At 44.9% G+C, this 16,338-nt stretch overlaps 1 protein-coding gene across 3 annotated transcripts in view; it reads right to left on the bottom strand.

Moving 5' to 3' along the window:
• SIDT1 (SID1 transmembrane family member 1) overlaps positions 1-11,863 on the bottom strand; it is a 40,026-nt gene extending 28,163 nt beyond the window's left edge. For 2 of the 3 annotated variants that reach the window (XM_027681285.1, XM_027681287.1), the window contains exon 1: positions 11,398-11,863. In XM_027681285.1, coding sequence (XP_027537086.1) covers positions 11,398-11,586 — 189 coding nt within the window. In that variant the 5' untranslated portion in view covers positions 11,587-11,863. The remainder of the gene's footprint in view (positions 1-11,397) is intronic. The other variant, XM_027681286.1, reaches the window with a different exon arrangement.
• Between the last annotated feature and the right edge of the window lie 4,475 nt (positions 11,864-16,338).

The following is a 16,338-nucleotide window of genomic DNA, read 5'->3' as shown; positions in this document are numbered from 1 at the left end:
GGAGCAACCTGAATAACTTGTGCTATAAAATCAATCAAACACACACACACAAAACGTAGACCCAAAGCTACAACTGAAAATTTTCTTGCTTGGACTCTTATGTACCCTCCTCTATCAACTTACTGGGAAAGTCACAAATATGACGGAGATTACATCAATAGCCAAGGACAAAAAAGCAGGATAGCAGCTAGCACCTGGCTCTGATGTAAATGATACCTAACTAGCCATAACCTATATATACTCCACCTATCAAAACAGGAACACACTGCTGAGTGCCCTCAAGTGGACAAGGAAGGCCGCTTTGCCTTGTGAGCAAGGGTTTTAATGCAGCCCACTGCACCAGCAACTGAAACATTACCTGGCCACGACATGGCAGCAGAGGTAGGAGAGCTGTGGGGTATAACACCCTCAGTTCACCTTTTGAGAAGCCAGCAAGCAGTTTGTCTGCACCAAATAGAAATGTCACCATTTCCATTTGAAAAGAACATCCCTTCAGCTCTCCCTCCAGAATGCAGACATTGATGAAGAAAACAGAGTATGAGAATGCATAACTCATTGTAAGAGACAGTACATCTTGATTAGATGCCTTTAAGTAATGAAAGCATATTAAGCAGGTAAGATACACACATTTTAAACCCAACACATCTTGAAAGATTAGAACAGATTCCCATCAGATTAGTGAAAGACTTTTCACAGATATTTTGACTTTATACCCTCCAAGAACAATAAAGGTAGAAGGGGTAGAAGTTTTTTCACCTTCTGATAAAACATCCAAAGTTAGAAAGGTAGCAGGAGGGGAGCTACCTGAGGTGGCAGCTTATTCTTACACGGAGGACACCAATTTCAGACAAAGGGTTTACATTTGCAACCACAAGGCAAAAAGAAAATGTCCTATTTATTTTCAACGATTCTAAGCTCACATGGGAGTTTAGCCTAGTAGAACAAAACACCTCCTTCAAAGCCATAATCATTATCAAATTTCCTCCCATTATCAACACAACACAGAGACTACAGCCACCATTTCCTAAAAATTAAAAAGGCTTCAACAAAAAATAAAATAATAAATAATTCAATTAAAATCCCCTTTGAGACAGAAAGGCAGACACTGGAATCTTTTTCCATTGTCTTCAGTTATTTACCCTGCTGCCATCACCACAGTAACACAGGGCCTCTTGTGAGCAGATCCTGCACTTCCAGTGGAGGGGCCAGATCCAGTCCTAGGATGCAGTTCTACTCTCCCCCTCTCGGGTCTCAGGGATACAGCAGCAGCTCCCAGCAGCACAAAGCTTTGGTTGATGGGCCTCTTTCTGACACAGCTACAAACACAGCAATAAAACAGGTGGGATTTGCCTGTTGGCCAAACCTGCGCAAGAAGCTGCCAAGTAATGGTCCCTCCAGATCCTTCTCAGCACTTGTAAATGAGCTCAGAGATTTCAGAGCAACAAAGTTCAGCAGAATCTAAGTGCAATTACAAGGAAGCCAGCGTTAGTAGTCCCATCTTCCCCTTTGAAAGTCAGCATTTGGCATTTGCCTCAAGCAAAGTATTTTTAAAAGAGTGGAAAAAAATCAGGAAGTGAAGGAAAAAAAGGTGATTTATTTACTTCAAACATGTTTCCCCCTCCACACCTTTCCAAAGGTTATTTCGTTTTAAAAACAGGCAGTTCTAACGCAAGAACCCCTCCTTGCTACAGAACTATGGCTCTCATCACATAAGAGTGATCTCATATTGTATGTAGAGACAAGAGAAACTCCAGCTAAAAAGTATTATATAATTTTATTTAAAATTATAATCATCACAAAGACTATGAGCCTCCTCTGCATCCATCCTCATGCACTTAGCACTGGTGAAACGAGGAGGAAGTTTTGCCTGGGCAGTAAGAGGGTCAACCAGGCTGTTGTCACTCCTGCCTCTCCACCACTGCTGAGGGACTTCATTTTGTAGCAGACCATTCCCAGCATCATAGAAAGCTAGTTGCACTTTCCCCTTCCTTGTACACACAGAGAAGGAGGCTGTCTATATTGGTACTATAATATGGTGCTAGATTTCATCTGTACCTTCCAAGCTGAAATCCCTGCAGCCTCGACAGTCCAGGCTGGATCTTGGGAAACAACCTTGTGTATCAAATGCTCCCTTTGACAGCCAGGCCCTGCACAAATATTTGCCATCACTAACCATACTGCTGCCTTTTGCACCGTGGGGCTGAGGCAGGGTCAGGACTGCTTCAGAGACTTCTGCTCCTCACATTCCTTCCCAGCGCCAAGCCTCTGCCATGTGCAGAGGCTATTCACCAAACAAGATCATGATAGTTTTGTTTCTCAGACGACTGACCTTGAGGTTTCTTCTGTATTTCAAGGTGGACAGAGCATTAAAACAGCTGAATAAAGAGAGAGCTCTCAGCACTATATAAAAACGTTACACCAGGAAAGACAAATATTTGTACTTCAGCTCCACCACCACCATGGAGACGGGGAGGGGAAAAAAAAGAAAGGAAAAAAAGTACAACTGAATTTTATTTTCTAGATGGGAACAGGAGAAAGGAGCCGGTCCCAAATTCACACAGCTGGACAGAACCAACATGGCTGCAAACATTAAGCAAAACAAACCAGGCTCTTGTTGACATGAAAGAGTCCTTGGACTGATTATTAAATCTGCATTTCCCACAGAGATTGCACACCAGTTTAAGGCTGTGGGTATGTGAATTTAAGGGCAGGCAGGAGGTTGCAACAACAGTTTCTGCTGCAAGCAAAGGTTTTCAAGAGCTTCACTGTGGGTTCCCTTCCAAAACTTCTTGCTAGGCAAAGCCTTTGAATCACACCAGGGCTCCACCATGTTCTCCACCACACCCACACACAAGCCGCTCCTTGTGAGGCCGCTGGGGATTATCAGTCCACGTTGCGACAGCACTTGGTTGTGGGCCTGACGAGGCACCAAGCCAAGCCAGTGGGCAGGGAACACATCCGGCAAGCAAACACACCAGCTGTAGTCACAAGGAAAGGTCTCAGCGCAGGGTATGTGTACAAAAGCCACCAAACTGCTGCTGCCTGCTGTTGCACAAGAACGAGGTGCTTCATATTTATATAAACCCTGAAATTAAGTGAAGTAGGATTCAGCTGGATGGGCTAGAGCGACTGAGACACTGAAGCACATACCTGTCCTTGCTGAACTCGGCTGCTCTTCCCACTGACAATGCAACTGGGGGAAGCTGAGACCCTGACGGAAAATAGTTATGAGACAGTGAGTTCTCTTTTCTGCCCTCTTATGAGCTATAAGCAGCTCTCCTGTCTGACAACAAAATAAGTGGAGCTCAGAGGATCATTCCCTTTTTAGCCTCTCTGTCTAACTGTGTGCTCCAATGTCAATAAGTCTTAATTGCCAAAAGCAATCTGTCCAATAATCTTGGCCTGCAGTTTTCTTCCAGCATTTCTGCCAGGAGTATTAAATACCCAAAGCAGCATAAATTAAGTGACAGACTCTGGGTATGTCAAGCACAGCCTCAGACACATTAACATAATTGTTCCAGAATTAGTATTTTTCATTTAAATATTTCACTTTGTGCAAACATGCTGTGTGGCCTTACAGTCTGGCATGGATTTTCCCATGAGTTCACTTGTTTGCAACAGTATCTGTGAAGCATAAATGGAAGTAAGACAAATACAAAGCATAATAATATTTATCTTTTTCCATTTTTGAAATTTTGTCCTCTGACCAAAGTCACTAGGGAGTCTCCAGGATAGCCAGAAAGAAAAACTAGGAGCTGCCCTGCCAGATGAAATAGGTACCTGTTTCTGAACACCCTCATGCTTCAGGAAGATGTTAAAAATAAACAAATCCTTTTTTAACAGGCAGTTAAGGAACAAACTACTCTCCAATAATTGCATCTTCCTAACCCACAGCAGCTGGTACTCTGAACCAGGACAGCCCTTGAACCAAACAGATTTATAACCTTTCCAAATTTTCTGCAACCCCAAGCTCATAGCAATAACTCCAGGGACTGCTGTCAGAACATGGATACCCGGTTCTCTCTTGGTTCCCAAGTTCTTCACCTCAGTAGCATTTTGGATATGGATTGAATTACGTGTTGTAATTAATGTTGTCTTTTTTTTAACCATTTCTCATTTGTTTTAAACCACACTGAAGTAGCTATTTCTATGCCCAAAGGAAAACATCAGTTTAAAAAAAGTAAGGAAGGCTGTTTCTGAAATCCTCTGTGGTTCTCCAAGTATACACAGCAGGAAATTATGTTTGCTTATGCAAATATACTAAACTATATTTTCAAACTGAGCAGATGGCACACCCTTGCAATATACCTTCTACAGTCTGCATTTTCATTCCTTAAATATCCCCTGAAATAGCAGATGAGGTCCATATAGGAAAATCATACCTCCTTACCCAACAACTTCTGCACAAGTTATTTAAGGACATTTCAGCCTCTACTTATAATGCAAATGTGTGATAAATTGTTGCACTGTTCTTGGAAAGAGTTCAAACTGAGGAGAGGCAATTTGATGAAGTTACTCTTCTTCAGAATTTGTTTTCTTTTTTAATCTAAACATCTTGGAGATGGGGAGGGGGCAGCAGGGGGAACGACAAAACCTGATCAGCTTTGATTTTAAACAACAGGACAGCCCAACAAGAGAGAGTGATTTTAAGATTTAGAACGACATTCAAATTCAAAAGAGATGCTTTAATTCAAGGACAAGTTATCGAGCTTGACAGCATTAGCTTACACATTAGAAATAAAAATAAAATTCTTGCCAGTACTGTAGCCACCATCTGAAGATCTGCAGGTTACCCTGCAGGAAACCAGAGCAGCTTTCAGGCTTTCTTCCTAAAGCCTGCAAACTGATAGCCTGTGTCAAAATGTACTTTGTTTTGCCCCTGTAGGAAGGGAAACCCACAAAGAGCAAAATCCTAGAAAGATAAAGAATAATTTAAATTCAAAGAGATCTCAGTTGAACACATGTTCCTAACCCCAGCTCAAAGCAAAGCCACCTCCCACACCATTCTGTCACTTAGGATATCCCACTTTTGTCAGAGACAGTTTTCAATACTGTATTTTCTGATGCAAAAAACAATGGCCAAGCTTGTGTTTTCAGCAGATCCCCACACCACTTCTCTCAGTTTATTTTTGTTTTCCCCTGTAAGCAAGGGCTTTCCATGTGACTGGGCAGAGTGAGGAGTGGTCAAGAGAACCCACTGAGAAGCAGCAAGCACATTCCAAGTGCTGTGTGCTCTACATTGCCTACACTGTCACCTCCTAGGGTTGGTTGTTTTCTTTAAAAAAGATAAATTAAATACACAAATTAATCCAAAGGGATTCTGTTGAACCTTGCTTGGCTTCAGACATCATATACTATAACTTGCTTTGATTTTTCTGGATTTGACATTGTGCCTACATTCCTGTCCCATAAGGCACTCACTATTAGGTTCCAGAAATGGTATGCTGAGGCCCTTCCAGTGTACTGTGGTGAGCGGACTAGAGCCAGCAACCAAAAAGCAACAATATTGAGGCCCTGGAGATCCTGCAATAACAGCAGCTCTACTGACCTCAGGAGATCTCATCCAAATAGTCTTCCCAGTTTCTTTGTTTTTTACCTGAATCTTTGTGGCTAAACTGGTGGGCTTCCACTCAGCATTAAGGAAAGACAGAACCTAACCTGTTCTGCTCACTATAGCTCAGGTTCAGCCTTCTCTAAACAGTAGACTATAGTTCTATTGCATGCATGGTGTAGCTGTGGACTGGAAATTGGGCTGAAGCCAAGACTAACACTATGAAGAATATGCGCAGGAGACCACGGGACTACTTTGAGGCAGCTTAGTTCCAGCATGACGGGTCCTACATGTGAAATCCAAAACCAGCTCAGAAGCAAGTGGTGAAAAAATTGCTCCTAGAATTGTTAAAATAGACATGGTTACTGCTGGAGCAGAACCTACATTCGCATGTCAAACAGCAGAGAACAGCGAACACAGACTTGATCACTGCCACTGATTAAACCAGGTTGCCCTGTGTAGCAGATCAAGGAGTTTCCCTGCAGCCAGGACAGATGGCTTTGGTCTGAGCAAGTGACTCATCACAGAATGCCAGAGGAACATACGGGTGAATTCCAGTTCTGGCTCCTTGCATCGGAAAAAGCAAGTGCAAGTGCCATCTACACCTAGAATCCAAGAGACCCGTTCACTAGGGGACAGAGGAACACAAGTGCATCATGCTCTTTGGGCTGGAAAAGGCACTTGGTCACAAGGTTACAAGCATCTAACTGAAAGACTTCTGATCATTCTGCTAGTGTTGATATCCCTCTTCCCCCCTTAGGTCAGTCAACTTTCTCCCATCTGCAATTACGAAAAAAGGAATAGTAATGATGGCAGCAACCCTTCCTGGTGGCACACAGCCCCTCTCAGTCATTGACTGAGAGTAATTTTTTACTCATCACCCTTCAGATAAACTTCACATACAAAACAGTCACTCCAGGGCTACACGTCCTCACACTGCACAACTGCTCAGCAGAGAAGCCACAGCTAAATCTACTGCCGATCACAACTTACAGTAAGCTGGGTCATATGGGAACTGAGACTGGGGCTCTGTTCCTAGTCCTGGCAAGGGAGGAGGAGGAAAATATCACCCACTCTTTCTCCTGAAATAGGTGCATCCCACTGCTCAGCTTTTGAGCCTATCACAACCAACATGCATTGCATGAATGTCCAAGACCTGTGTCTGGATTGCAGCAGCTTTCCTACAAATAGAAAGTTGGAAACTTGTTCTCCTGAGACATACTTGGTTTTATAAATATAGCCCAAGTATTTCCCAAATCATACATTCAGCTGATCTGAGCTCCAATTAGGAAAAAGAACTTCTGTTGTCTTCTTCCTCCTGATATTCTCTTGGACTGCTTAGGACCTGGTACAGGACATATCCACATGCACAGTATTAGTGTAATTTGTGTTTTCAGCAAATTAACCATTAGCAACTGCCAGAGCTTACAGTGGTGGAAGGAGTCATTCACTTTGAATTACTTCAGTACTCCCACACACTTCTCTGTTTGAAAGCCTCTGTATTATTGCAATCACGGAACTAAGCATGTTCTCTCACTTCACACATAAAGCCTTCTCTAGTCAATGGTAAATCCAGCAGAAACATTTTACAACTCTTTTTAAGTCTTCTGAGCAGGAACACACTGCACAGCTAGCTCCAGCAAATCAATTCTCCTTCCTTTCTCCTTCACAAGAAGGAACATATTGAATATGTGGAATTGGAGATGCTCAAGAGTGTGCTCATTTTTTTCACCCATCCTGGATGTCTCCAGTTGAAACAATCCTAAAATAAGATAATCCTGTTTGCCCAACTAATTGTTTACCAGACTTCTAATAGTGCACATCTGCCTTTGCTGTTAGAGCATGACAGCATAGTAACAAGTGCAACAGCTGGTTTTCTTCTATATTTTTTACACTCACAGTTAAACATTAAACAAACAGCTGCATAGAGCAGAAAATTTTAAAGAGCAGCTAGAAGGAGGAAAAGGGAATTCAAAAAGCAGTAAGACTACCCCATTACAAACAAAGACTTTTCACACAAGGAGGGAGTTTGTCACGTCCCTCTGTTCACGGGCCAGCTCTAGAAGACCCTTGCAGCAGAGGTGGCTGTGCTTCTCCTCAGCAGAGCTTTACTTTTACAGTTCCACCTCAGGAATTAAGGCCTAAATCCTAGCACATAAAAGTCTGACAGCTCCCCTGCCTCAAAACACAAGGTGAAGTGTTTCTGCACAGCACTTAAGAGGGTTTTTTCCCCTCCACAGGCAAAGAGAAGAGACCTGGCATTATATATACGCATAAGAGTTTCAACTAGATGATTTTGTCAGCATTTAAGTATCCTTATTTTCATTTTACCAATCAGTTGCACAGAAGAGAAGTCACTTGCCCATCTCAAAGAAGCTCTGCTCCAGAGGCCTGAGTTGTACTTTCTTTATCTTGTATACAGCTGCTTATGAATACTCTCATAGGACTTGCTGTATCCCTCCCCTCATGCAAGCATCCCTGTATCCCAAGGACTAAGGAAGGTTATGTGGATGAAGAACATCCTCTGAGATCAGGCAAGCACAACACTTTTCAGAAAGCAGGAAGTCTCTAAAGCACCTAATATGAGTAATAGTCTTGCTCCCTCCTTTCCCTCATCCATCATTCAAGCACTGCTCTATTCAGCTGCATTTCCAGATGTGCCTGGGCAGCCATAAAACGTGAGCAACCAGAACACTTACAGAGGGCTGACGGGTCACAAGCCAGCCTCATGCCTTGTCCTTGGCCCCAAGTTTTCCCTTGCTCTGTAGGTCTGCCCTCATGAGAGAGAGTAGCAGAGAGAGGAAAACACCAGAATTCACAGCATCACAAAAAAAAAAAATTCTCTGTCTTCAGAGCCAGACCACTCCAGACTTGACTTTGCTTCAGAGGGAAAGCAATTAACTCACCCACTGCAGCCCTTCCACATGGAAAATGCTCTTTTTATTCAATTAACTTTCCTGTAACTAAGGTTAATAGTCCATGTGGTATCTGCCTCGAGGTTTCAGAGGCTTCTGGCTGAACTGCCATCAGCACAGAGACAGGAAGAGACTGAAAAGACCAGGAAGAGCAGAGAGCTCACAAGTGGCAGGCAACTGGCAAACACTGGCTAATGCTGCACTCGCTAGGAGTTCGAGGCTAAAGACTGCAGTGAAAGGCAAGGACTACCACACTAAGTTTTTGCAGGACTTGCATTCCTTCAGAAGACCCAAAACTACCCAGAGGACAGCATGTCCCTAAATATCTTCCCAACTCTTGCATAAGAAAAACCCTGCCCACAAGTGCTCAGTTCCACATTAAAGTCAAGATTTCCACTAGCAAGCTTCTAAATCTTGAGCAATCCTCAACTGCAGGAAAATGCAGGACCACCAGGACAGCTCAACCTTTGCCTCCATCCAAGCCAGCAAGAGGAGATCTCGTCATATTTGCTTCTCATGTTTGCTGCAGCTGGGGAAGGGGCTACACACACCCACAGCCAACTACTCCAATTAGATCAGACACTTTCTTGCAGGCTTCCACTGGTTCAGCTCAGGAACGGCACCTGTAGAGCTCCAGAGGAATCATAGAATGGTTTGAGTTGGAAGATCATCTTTAAAGATCATCTAATCCAAACACCCTGCCACAGGCAGGGACGCATCTTCCCCAGGTCCAGTTGCTCAAAGCCCCATCCAACCTGACTATGAATGCTCCTAGTGATGTGTATCCACAACTTCTCTGGGCGATCTGTTCCAGTGTCTCACCATAAAAAAAACTTCTTCCCTATGTCTGACCCAATTCTACACTCTTTCAGTTTAAAACTGTTGAACTGTTGCCCCTTGTCATGTCACTACAGAACACTGTAGAAAGCTTCTCTTGATCATTTTTATAAGCTCACTTTATATATTGAAAGGCCACAATAAGGTCTCCCTGGAGCCTTCTCTTTAGGATCTTCTCTATCCTCAGAACCTGTTCTGGGCACCCCTCATCAGAAAGCTTCCTATAACAGTCCATCTGCATTTCAATGGGTTTTGTTGTCCAGATTATTTTTCATAGCAGGAACTGGTTGCATGATTCTCTAAGCATATTCATAGCAGTGTTTGGTGAGTTCCACATTAAAAAAAATATTAAGCCTCAAACCTGAATTTTCCCTTCTTAGGTATGTTCTTGACCATATCTCTGCAGAGATTTCATGTTCCAGCACACAGGAACATGGAGACGAGTCTGCTAAAGTTTCTGTTTAAATGAAGTAGTGTGTACCGAGTGCTCTTCACAGCCACAGGAACAGCCCAGTGTCTAAAAGTAGCCCAGAAGTTGCCTTTAGATACCCGCAAACACCACTGAGCAGCTGTATGCTTCCTCTCTGCCTTCCTCCACTCTGCTTTCACCCTAGTTCTCCAGGAGAGAAAAATTCTTTGTAGAAGGTGTCCAGCAAAAACATACAACTTCAAAGAGCACATTAAATTGTAGGAACTAGATTAATTTTGCCTGAAGTTGATATTCATGTTGTCTCTGCTAACAAGCCCCAGACAGCATTTGGTCCTGTCAACAGGCCTTCATTGTAATACCCCGTAACACCTGAAGAAGCCTAACTTACACCACAACCAGCTTCTAAAGGGAGGCTCAAAACCAAAGTGTGCTTTTGACTTTCTGAGATCATTGGTGACACCCAACAGTTAAGTAATGCTGGGCTCAGTTGCATCATAGCCCAAACACCCAACTGCTGCCCCATAAATACCAGGTGCATTTTATTATATAGTAACACACATAATAAAAGAAAGAGAAGTCTTTAAAAGTCTGGATCTTTTGAAATTTCTCAGTAAAGCAAGGGACGATTAACACCACCTGCCCCTACCCTCCCCCTCAACATCCTCTCTACCACCTCCATTTCATATTGAAGCTTTAGTAATATAGTGTGGAAAAAAGCAATGTTTTCCATCTTCTCTTGTCCTGCACAGTTGAGGACAGGAGGGAAGATTCATCTGCTTGGTTCACCATCTTTTGGTACATCAGAACATCTTACTCAGCAATTAATGCCCAATCCAAACAACGGGGGCAGAGTTTCCAAGGTACCACTCAGCTACTTGAGATAAACACGACATTAAAAAGGGAGGAGGGGGGAACCCGCAATAACTAGGCATACATAAATGACAGGTTTCCTTCCACCATCAAACAGCCATGGCCCTGGCTGTGCTGCCCTGCAGCCTACTCACCTGCACAGCCCTGCCTCACCTCCCAGGTTACCAGGGGACAGCACCCTGATGCTACAAAAAACACACAGCATGAAAAACGGTATTTAAGAAGACTTATTAAGTGCGCACATACACACACCTTTTTTGGTGGTTTGGGTTTTTTTCTGGGTTTTGTGGGGGTTTTCTGTTTTTTTGTTTTGGTTTATTATGGATTTTTTTTGAGTTTTGATTTTTTCATATAGTACTAATCTCTTCATAATTCTCTTCTAGACTTCAAACCCATTTTGCTGTTAGAAGCGTTGGATACCAAATGCCCCTTCGGGAGGGGGCACCAAACCACCCGCCCACCCCCTGCCTTCTGGGACGCCGCCACCCTCCCACCCAGCAGCTGCGGAGCGCCCTGGCCGCGCCAGGGAAGCGCCGGGAACGGCGAAGGGAGCCCGCAGGTGCACTGCGGATCCCGACCCTCGCGGCGGCGGGAGGATGCGGGCAGGACAGAGGGATAGCCCGGCCCGCTCCCGCACAGCGGCGGAGCCGCAGCGGCGGCGGCAGCTCCCGGGCACACGCACACACACCCCCCCCCCCACACACACACACCCCCACACACACACCCAGGAGGGCGAGGGGCACACGGTGCATTCCCCCGCCACGGGGACCCGGCGCTCCCGGGGTCGCTCCTACCTGCCCGGGCTCGCTGCGGTAGGCGAAGGCATAGACTCGCTCCGCGCTGATGTTCACGGCGCCCCGGTAGACGCGGCCGAAGGCGGCAGGAGCGGGGCTGCCCCCAGGGCCGCCCCCCGCTGCTGCCGCCGCCGCCCAGAGCAGGGCGCAGAGCAGAGCCCCGGGGTTCGGGGCCCCGCTCCCGGCCATGGGCTCGGTCCCGCCGGCCCCGCGGGGCGCCCGGACTGCGTGTTCCCGGCAGGGCGGGCGGCGAGGCGCTTTATTTGCGATTTAAATAAATAGCTCGACGACGCGGATGGGAAGCGGGTGTCAGCCCCGCACACCCCCGCCCTTCACCCGGGGGGCGCCGAGCAACTTTCCCCAGGGAAGGACCCTCCGCCGGCCGGCGGGGCGGGGAAGGGAGGGGAAGGGAGGCCGGTCGGCGGGCTGGCCAGCCCAGGGGAGGAGGGTCTCCTCTCTGTGCCCGGCCCCGAATTCTGAGCCGGTCTTGGCAGACGGTTGTAAGCGAGGTTTTCTCCTCCAGGAGCGGTGCCGTGAGCTCAGGGACACGCCGGCATCGTCAAGCACGTGAGGATCAGCGTCCACAGGGCTTCGACACTCCCGGCCCACCGAGTCAGGGGCGTCCTTGCTCCGTGTTCTGCCGGCTTGCTGGACCGGCAGCTTGCACCTGCGATCTTCCATAGGGCCCTCCTCAACCTTTATTTTTGGCTGCTCATAACTTTGGGATAAGTTTGTCTTTTAGTTCAGCCTAAAGGTGTGAAAGGCAAAATGTCATTTTGTTAATTTCAGCATGGCTCGGTGCATTAATAGATCCTTTGAGTTGTTTGTGAAACTGGCTACAAACAATACTGAGATGCTCTTAACCTTTTAAAAAATGTGAGAGCGATACAGTTGGGCTGTGAAAAGACAAGAGATCTCTCATGGTTTAACTCTCCTATGTTTTTATGTTGAAGACATGCCTGGGAAATGTGTCAGATTTCATGGTGTAAGGATGCACTTTTAAGTCAGAGAAGATAGAGCATCGCTAGAAAGCAAACAGAGAGGTTTTTCAGAATGAGGATGAACTTTTAGGAGCCACAGTTTTATAAAGTCAGCCTGCAGTCTCCAACTGCAGTGACTCTGGCCACAGAAAGTTTCCAAATTGTGGGTTTTATTTTCAAGGCTGAGAGATTTCCTGGAGGGTCACTCATTGTCTTTAGAGGAAAAGTTGCAAAGCTCAGCAAAAGGAGCCAGTGTTGCATTATGCTGCCATTTTGATCTTTGGGCCTTTGTGTGATCTCTGCCAAGAGGAAAAAAAAACAATTGTCAGTGACTGCTGTGTTCGTCTTGAAGCAGGGTGCTGTTTAAGTCACCTTACCTTTTGTCAGAGTCCCAAGAAGTGTTATTAAGGATGAAAAACCTCAAAACATTAGGGGTTTGCTGGAAGATGGACACTCCAACACCAAGATTTTGCCTGTCAGCCTGGAATATCATGGTCTACAGACCAAGAGACCTTGTGACTCTATCTTGCCTCTTAATGGGACATGGTGTGACTTGTCCTGGGAGACTTCAAGTAGTGGTGGCACTGAGAGACTTGTGGCTTCCCTTCACCACTCCATAGAGCCCAGGGCTCCTGAATCCTACAGCTCCTTTCTCACCCACTGCCCTCTCTAGACCCACAGGTCCCTCTCAGGGCCACCAGCCCTCTAGCATGTGCTGGAGGGAGGAGACTGGGAAACACGCCTTCTCCCAGAGAGGAGAAGCTTCAGGCAAACGGGAAGAGGTATGGCAAAGCAAAAGCATGTCAGGGCAATGTGACCAAAGGCACAAAGATGGTGTTCTGCAAACCATGGTAGGTGTGGCAGCTGCAAATAATTTTTGTGTCATTTGGTGCTGTGCATATTTCAGATTGGGAGATCAGTGCACTGTCCCTCCCTAGTTGTGTTGTCTTTATGACAAAGAAGTGGATCTTCATATAGTCCACGTTTTCCAATGCAGAATTATGGATTTCTTAAAGTACTTTCCCTGAGTGGATGTACATTATGGTATCTTACCGAAGGCTACACATTTTCCCTGATTTTTAATTTGAGAATTCAAGTTTTTTAAGTATAATCCTTCGTTCTTATCTTAATTTCATCTCACTATTTTGAGGCTCTTTCTGTGGTTTAACAATATTAAACCTTTGTTCCAGTCTTTGCTTCTGAAGTGTAGAACTGCCCAATTGGTGTTATTTGCAAAGTTTGAAGTCAAAAGTCAACTCCACCTTTCAAGTCACTAATGAAAGTAATCAATCCTAGCAGACAGATCAGATCTCTTAATTTGATATACCTTCCTACTGATAGGAAAACATCCACTGCACCAGTTTGGGAATTGCTCTTTAATCATACACTCCTCTCATGCTAATAACCATTTGAGACCGATTTGCCTTTATAAGAGTGGTGTTCAAGGCAATGTCAAAAGCCCTACTGAAGTCAAAATATGTTTCATCTATTCCTTTCAGCACTCACTAAGTCAGTTATCTTGGCAAAGAAATAAATTAGGTTAGTTTGACATGATTTCTTATGGACAAATGCACAGTGCCTGCTTTTCATCACTTGGTTGCTTGCACACTGATTGCCGAACAGCTTGTTTCATTATCTTTCCAGATAACAAATGGAGGTTGGCTGCCTTATAACACTTGACTCAGACCCTTTGATAAAGATAAGTAGCCCATTTTCCCTTTTGATTACACCTGGATCTTGTTCTTGAAGGGCAGCGTGTATTCTGGAGGAAAGAATTAGTCCCTGTAAGAGACTGTATGCTGATCCAGATAGACTATCGGTCTGGATCAGTGGAAGTGGTTTGGTATTCTTGTATGTGCTACAGGTCTCTGGCATCAGGAGCCAGCAGGGGCTGGATGCTCCCTGAAGAACAGGGAATGCCATAACACAGCCAGCAGAGCAGGGACCTCACTGGCCAGGGCTCCATCCCACAGGATCTGAGCAAGGCAAGCAGGGCAGGCCTGGAGGTGGCAGCTGGAACCAAGAGAGAATCTAGATTGCTGGACAAGTCCATGGCAATGGGATAGGTCTGAGGTCAAGATGAGAACATAAATCAGTGAGTCAGGTCTGGTGACAGCAATCAGGGACAGACACAGTCCTGTCATCAGCAGGCAAGTCCCTATAACAGTGAGGGCTGGCCTGGAAGCTGTTCAGCAGGTCCTGGGTCAGTGGGATACAGACAGGGCTGTAGCTGTAGCTCAAGCATAGCCAAGCACTGGAGCCTCACCTGAAATGCAGCTCCCCTGAGAGGGGAAGGTCTGCCCATGCTGAAGTCTCCCTGCAGACTTGCCTTCAAGGTCACTAGAGGGAAGGGGGGCAGCCCTCAGCTGTGCTATCTCTAGGTTGCCTGCAAACCCAGGGTGCCAGACCTCCAGGAAGGGGGATGATGTTCTTGGGGCCCTTGCCTCTGGCTGTGTGGAGGGCATATATTTCTTAACAGGACCTGTTTTTCCAGTATAAACAAAGCCTTGGGTTGTGAGTGTCTCAGGGGAATGAGGAACTGTGCTGAACCACAGGCTCACAACAGTGTGGTTTTGGGTTGTTGTGGGTTTGGGTTTTTTTCCTCTATAGCACAAAGAAAATCTCATTGCTAGTGGGGAAAAAAAACACATAAAGAAATTACATTTCTCCTAGCAACTAGGGCTGCAAAAACATCCAGGATAAAGGAGAAATCTAATTACAAAGGAATTCCCCAAATTATACTAGCTTAGAAGGGGAAAGAGTATAAATGTATAACAAACCACATTGTTTGGAAACCTGATGATTTTAAATCACTGCTGTTTGCAGATGTAGTCTCTGTCTTATGTAAGCTCCTCTGTGAGTTAATAGATGCTGTAGATGCTCAGCTGGCTTCTGCAGAGATAATGTCACATTTTCAGACTGCTGTAAATGCAGTGTGAAGAGCAACAAGAAGTGAAAGGTAGACAGGCTTTAAAGACATCTGATAGAATCTACTCTCACTTTTCTCATATGTGGCTAAAGTATTTGAAAATAGGCTGCTTGTATGAGAAGTGTCTCTGGCTTCTACTATATTTGCTTGCATTAGGTATATAACATTTATATTTGTTTGTAATTAATAATAGCAGAGAGGTTGAAGAGGTTTCAAAGTGGATAATGTATTGATCCAATTGTGCCTTTATTTCTTTCTTCTTCAGTAGACCTTGTTCTTCCAGACAATTTGAAGCCATGTTAGGAAATAATTCCAAATGTGCCCTTGATTTATACTTTTGGGTTCCAAATTTCCAAATAAACAGAGATTAATGAATCCAGTGCATTGCCTTGCATGAACTTCTCTTCCCATAGGCTGAACTCCAATGTTCGCTTTCAGGTTGCGTGTGGTATTTTTGTTGAGTGCTTAGATGGAAACTGAACTCCGGGTACAACCTCCACATTTTCAGCACTTCATCAGAGGCAATTGGTGGTAGTATTACTCTATCACATTTTTCTCCCCTCATGATTTCAATGTTCTTTTTGTACCACATGCAACACAATTCCTTCCCTCAATACATGAACCATTACCACCTGCACCTTCACGTGAATCTTTTTACAGTGATGTTGGACAAAGCCAGAATTACATTGATGAGGAACTTAAGCAACAGGAAATCTTGGTAAAAGAGAATTTTTCTTTTTAAGAAAGGAAAAAGTTTTGAATGAAAGTCTGATAAACACTCTGCTTTCACTTTCCAGCTCCCACAGACAAAATATTATGTTCCTTCTCTAACATAAAATGTTGATTTTAACCTTTCGGAGTAATTTACATAATGTCTTCACCTATGTGTCAGGGAAGTGGAGGATCTGTGGAGTAAGTCTATAGAGAATATATTGCACCTATGTGTAAGTTAAATTACTTGTTTCAGAACTTCCAGTTGCTTTGTGGAAACCAGAAATCCTCGTGGGAGCTGTGCCACCTCCTCAGTGGCAC

The sequence above is a fragment of the Neopelma chrysocephalum genome, unplaced genomic scaffold, assembly GCF_003984885.1.
Source record: "Neopelma chrysocephalum unplaced genomic scaffold, ASM398488v2 Primary Assembly neopelma1_60, whole genome shotgun sequence".
Taxonomy (NCBI): Eukaryota; Metazoa; Chordata; class Aves; order Passeriformes; family Pipridae; genus Neopelma; species Neopelma chrysocephalum.
The sequence above is the reverse complement of the archived record's forward strand: the minus strand, read 5'-3'. Positions and strand labels throughout refer to the sequence as shown.